Source organism: Anguilla anguilla, chromosome 13 (assembly GCF_013347855.1).
Source record: "Anguilla anguilla isolate fAngAng1 chromosome 13, fAngAng1.pri, whole genome shotgun sequence".
NCBI lineage: Eukaryota > Metazoa > Chordata > Actinopteri > Anguilliformes > Anguillidae > Anguilla > Anguilla anguilla.
Window position 1 is genome coordinate 13,810,114 of NC_049213.1, and position 5,000 is coordinate 13,815,113.

The following is a 5,000-nucleotide window of genomic DNA, read 5'->3' on the forward strand; positions in this document are numbered from 1 at the left end:
TACCTTTGTATTGTTTATTGGAAGTCATAAGTTCCACTCTCACTGTCTCTCTCTATCTCACTCTCTCTCCCCCACTCTATCTCTCTTACTGTCCCTCTCTCCCTTCCCCTCTCACCCCGTGCAGCGGATGATCGGGTCGCCAGGTCAGGTTTGTCTTGGTTGCGCGAGGCGTCGGCCCCCATGGACCTGCGCGTGAGCCAGCGTTTGGTGCGTCCGGGCGCGGACACGGCCATGCTCCTCCCCCAGCACCACCCGCTCCACCTGGGCGCGTTCTCCCCCCCGCCCTGCTCCCCGTACTCCCAGCAGCAGCAGCAGCACATTCGGGTAACCGCCCGCGCCTCCTAAGTGCAAAAACCGTCCCGGTCCGCCGCGCGGCGCCGCGCCGCGGAGCCGTATGCAGTGAGCTCACAGCGTCTTACTCTCCCGTTGCAGTTCAGCATGGAGCAGAGGAGGCGCGAAGAGGCCAAGGAGAAGCAGCAGGAGCTGCAGCAACTCTGGCACAAGGACAAGAGCCAACAGAGTGAGTCATAGCGCTCCCTGGTGCTCAGGAGGTCTTATGTCAAATAACTGTCCAACTACACCAGCTTTCCAGAAAGAGAGCCTTCGACTCACGCGCACTTACCAGTCAGCCGCTTATTCAGCCATCGCATAGACATCTGCTGGTCTTTCAGTTTGTCAGTTTGAAGTTAGGCTTGAAATAATAGTGTGACTGCTAAATGTTCTCCTGCCACAATATCTGAAAAATAATATTTTACTGCAACGCCATTACATAAGACAATCATCAAAATGCACAAATGCATCCTTAGAAATGTACCAGCATTCAGTGCAAGTGCATCATCATTATGTTAGTTTTTCATTATAGATCAGCCAGACATTTCCTGGATCTGCCAATGTGTGAAGTGTAAAAGGCCCGAAGCAGAAGTGTCAATGAGGGCATTTGAGCTAAATTTAGAGTACCTCGCATGACATTTTACTTTAAGAAGCGAGTATTGCTTAATCAGTTCGGTGAGGGCTTTACTTAAAGTAAAGCTTAATCTTCATAGAACTGTTTTCGCTGTCCCTCGATCATGCGATAAGTCGGCTGTGACAGGATAGGTAGCTCTACTCAGCACAAAGCCTGATATCACACTCCTGGGAACTGAGCCTTTTCGAAAAATACTTCTGAGCAAACATTCACCGACCGCACTGCGCACGCCTCAGTCGACTCGCGCTGAAGTATTTTCCTCTTCAGTTCAGGGGGATTCCCAGCAGTAACAGTCATTACTTATGTGGACGACTCCTGGGAAGTTCAAAATGACATCAAGCCCAAGCGCAAACAATGAAGTGACACGGAAAATACCCAAAATGTTATTTTTAGTTTCCGTTTCCTTTTCCTGTCGGTCCTCGCGGCCATCTGGAATCCTCTCCCTTGACCCTTTTGTGTGAGTGCACAGCAGGCTTTTTGCTATTCCGTTTTTAAGCAACAAGAGGTTGTGATAACGTGAACGTTTTCACCAGGAAATTAAGGCCGTTTTTATGTGATGCTTTACAGCCCTCACCGTGTACCCAACAACGTCTCTGTCTCTGGAACCCTGCATTGATGATGGGCGTGACCACTATAGTTTATCACCGTAGTGACTTTCTGGAAGATTCCACAATGTTGTGAAGGGGAACTTGATTCCCTAATTCAATCCTATTATATTTTATTAATCCCTCCACTGAATCCACTGTTGTAAGGTTAAAAATCAATCAAAGTTCAGGCAGGACAACTCACCTATTTAGATTAAGTACATTAATGAATATGCAATGTAATTATTTTGGTTTGGTGCTGACTGGATCTGCTTTGGGTACCTCCGTGCACACACCAACATGCACTAACCTTTCAAACAGGGAGCATGATAGATCTCCCCTACAAAACAGGAGAAATAACAACCCCACTTCAGTACCTAGAAAAGAGTCCAAACAACAGGTGGAAGCTGGGGTTGATGGAGGGTGAGCGCAATTCTGTGAGCAGCAGCAAGTGAGCATGCAAAAGCACTGGAGAGGTCTGAATGTTAGTTGAAAAAGGCACTCCATTACTGATGTATGCATGTGTTTGGTTGAGTATGAAAACATGTGGTGTGTATGTGATTGGTTGAGTGTGAGAAAAAGTCATTGCTGAGGCTGCAGCAGGAGTTTCCTAACCAGACTTGCTTAGCGCATTCCACTTTGCACAGCAACTGCTTTCCAGAACTTGTGGCATGAGGTGACCAACATGTTCCATGCTATGAGGAACTTACGGGTGGAATTGTGAATCTATGTCGCTTTTGGAATTTTTTGGCTCTCGAGAACAGGTTGGAATTTTTATTGGCTATATTTGGACAGACCACTTTACTTTACCATCCAAAATTGTTTTTGGGGTGAAGTTCCCCTTTAAGTAGCTATCGTGATTCTACTGCACCATAGGTGTTTTCAATGTATAATGCCCACAATATACTCTTTTGTGTCCCTGGATAGCAGTTTTGACCTTCCTCCTCATTCATGCAAGGACGACTCTTTGACTGTCATGTAAGAGAATGATTAATTTCATTAGTATTTATAAAGATGGGGAATTTACATGTGTTTGAATGGTGATGAATGTGCCATTTCCTTTTTTAAACTTTGTACCACAGTGATAACAGAGAAAGGATTCTCTGCTCTTCTCATTTCACAGACCTGTCAGCACAGTCTGCATATTCAGTACCACACCCAGCGGTTGAAGCAGGGCAATTTTGCAAATGGCATCCATGCAAATGCTGTCCTGAATAATTCTGGTGCTTCCCGTCAGCAGTGGGGGGGTTAGGATGATTCCAGGGGCCCCGACTGATAGGGGACATCAAAGAATATTGAAGCATGGGGTTTGCTGGGGTGGTGGTGCCCAATGGGAGGTCTTTTCACGGGGCCCAAATTCCTTGGCAGTGCCCCTGGGCCTGAGAGGAGTCAAGACCCAAGTCAGCTCCACACAGCAGATCACTGTTAATCTTATACCACATGTGAAGAACAGTATCGCTCCTATGACACACTGAAGAACACTGCTGCTGCTATACCTCACCACAGAGCACAGTTCCTACTGTAATATACTGATGAACTCTGTCTCTCTATGGTCCCACTCCACAGATCTCTATCTGTTCTTTACCAAACTACACAACAGGGTCTGTCTCTTCAGATTGTCTCCATTTTTATCATTAATCCGTGTTTCCATGGATTGAGAATTTAACACATTCACTGTTGTGTATCTGTCCTACTGCACTGGGTGCTGGGCCAGCGCTGCGTGGACTTCGAGTTTTTGATTCTCTTCATACTCACAGGTCCCCTTGCGTGCCCCTGGTTATAAAAGCGGCCCAAATCCGTTCTCGAAATACTCAAATTCCACACAGCAGGAAGCTTAATATCGTCGAGCGAGTTTTCCACTCAGTCCTTAATCCAGGAACATTACGAGGCTCAGTGGAGCTGTGTGTTGAGGCTGCTGCGTTGAGGTGTGTTTTGCGGAGCGCTGTGTGTTTGAGAATGCTGTGTTCAGGCTCTGCTGAGGGCATGCTTACCCCATCTTCTGCAACATTAACACTGGCACTTTGATCCCTGGCACCTACAGACTATTAGCCGTAGGTAGCCTCCAGCTTTCTTTAAGGGTCTCAGTGTTGTAGTTTGCTGAAACTTAGAGTGCCTGTTGTTGCTGTGTTTTTTTTTCCAGCACAGCGTGAGTCAGCAGTCTATTACTGAATATTTCTCAGGACTGAAACGCAACTTCAAAAGGGATTTTCCGTTCAGATCCGGTGTCCTTGTGCCATTCAGTCTTGTGCCTTTTTCTAAACCTATTCATGAATTACATTCTGCATCAGTCGATGAATTTTCACAAGGGAAAGCCAAAAAGCCGACAGAGCCAAAAGCCTCAGCCCGTTTGTGCTTGAAGTCAGATGTAAAAAGCTCAGCTTGCCGGTCAGTTTGCGCATCCACTTTCGGGCCTTGGAAGTGTCAGCATCAGTCTAAACCCTCAAAACCCTGTCATTCAATAATTCCTTAGTGCTAATGTCGCTGAAGTCTGACCATGCCCTTTTACCTTGACTGGCCCAGTTAGGACCAAGGGGGTTAGACAAGCCGAAAACACAGGCATGAGATACCAAAGATGCAATTAAAGTGCCGTCAGTGTTGCCAACTATTTTCTACGGAAAGTAGCTAAGGCCACCTCTAAAATCACTAGAAGTCGCTAGATGACGTCATACGTTAATTTGCATATGTATGACGTCACCACGTAATCATTTTCATATAAAAAAATGTATGTTAAGCCACGCATGGCGGTAGGCATAGCGTAGGTTTTGTGTCTGCCTGCCCTCCAATGACGTTGGCCGAGCTGCGTAGTATCTGTTTGATCTGTAGAACATGTACTTCCGTGTAATTACAGCGGCTGATTCTACATAGGTCAATCATTACTTTTATAAACGTGGGCAACGCTAGAGCACTAGGAAAGGCAGATGTGATGTCATTCACAAATCGGCGAAAGGTGATTTTTTGCTGTTGCTCGACAACGAGAATGGCGGTTGCCAAAGTTGCGAGAAGTCACCAAATTTGTTGCTAGTCACTAGATAAGATTTTTAGTCGCTAGGGAATGTCAAAAAGTCGCTAAATCTAGCGAAAAAGTTGCTAAATTGGCAATACTGGCTGTGCACTGCAAAAAAGTTTCTATTACTTATTTGCTAAACAAAATAAGTGCCAATCAGGTGAGTTTTTCTCATTTCAAGATTTGCCAATGGGTAAGACAATTTCACATGTAAAGCAAAGACTAATTTAAAATACGCTACTATTTTGTGCTTGAGAGAAATATTTGAATTTTAAGTCTCGGTACAAGATTAAATGAGTGGTTAAGACTTTTTTTTTGCAGTGTGGGAAGCGAGAAGCACTTGCACTCTGGAGCTCACCCAGCATTGGTGCAGCTGTGGAGTGCAGCTGTTGTGGACAACGTGTCACTGGCTCTTACTAGATAACTGTGTTGATTGGCAGGTGCCGTG

General features: G+C 45.8%; 1 protein-coding gene across 3 annotated transcripts in view; it reads left to right on the forward strand.

The window, feature by feature from the left end:
- Nucleotides 1–5,000, forward strand: part of LOC118211304 (histone deacetylase 7-like) — a 55,975-nt gene that overhangs the window by 23,103 nt on the left and 27,872 nt on the right. For all 3 annotated transcript variants that reach the window (XM_035388410.1, XM_035388411.1, XM_035388412.1), the window contains 3 exons: nt 125–324; nt 433–520; nt 4,993–5,000. The exon at nt 4,993–5,000 is cut by the window's right edge and continues 113 nt beyond it. In XM_035388410.1, the coding sequence (XP_035244301.1) occupies nt 125–324; nt 433–520; nt 4,993–5,000 (296 nt within the window). The remainder of the gene's footprint in view (nt 1–124; nt 325–432; nt 521–4,992) is intronic.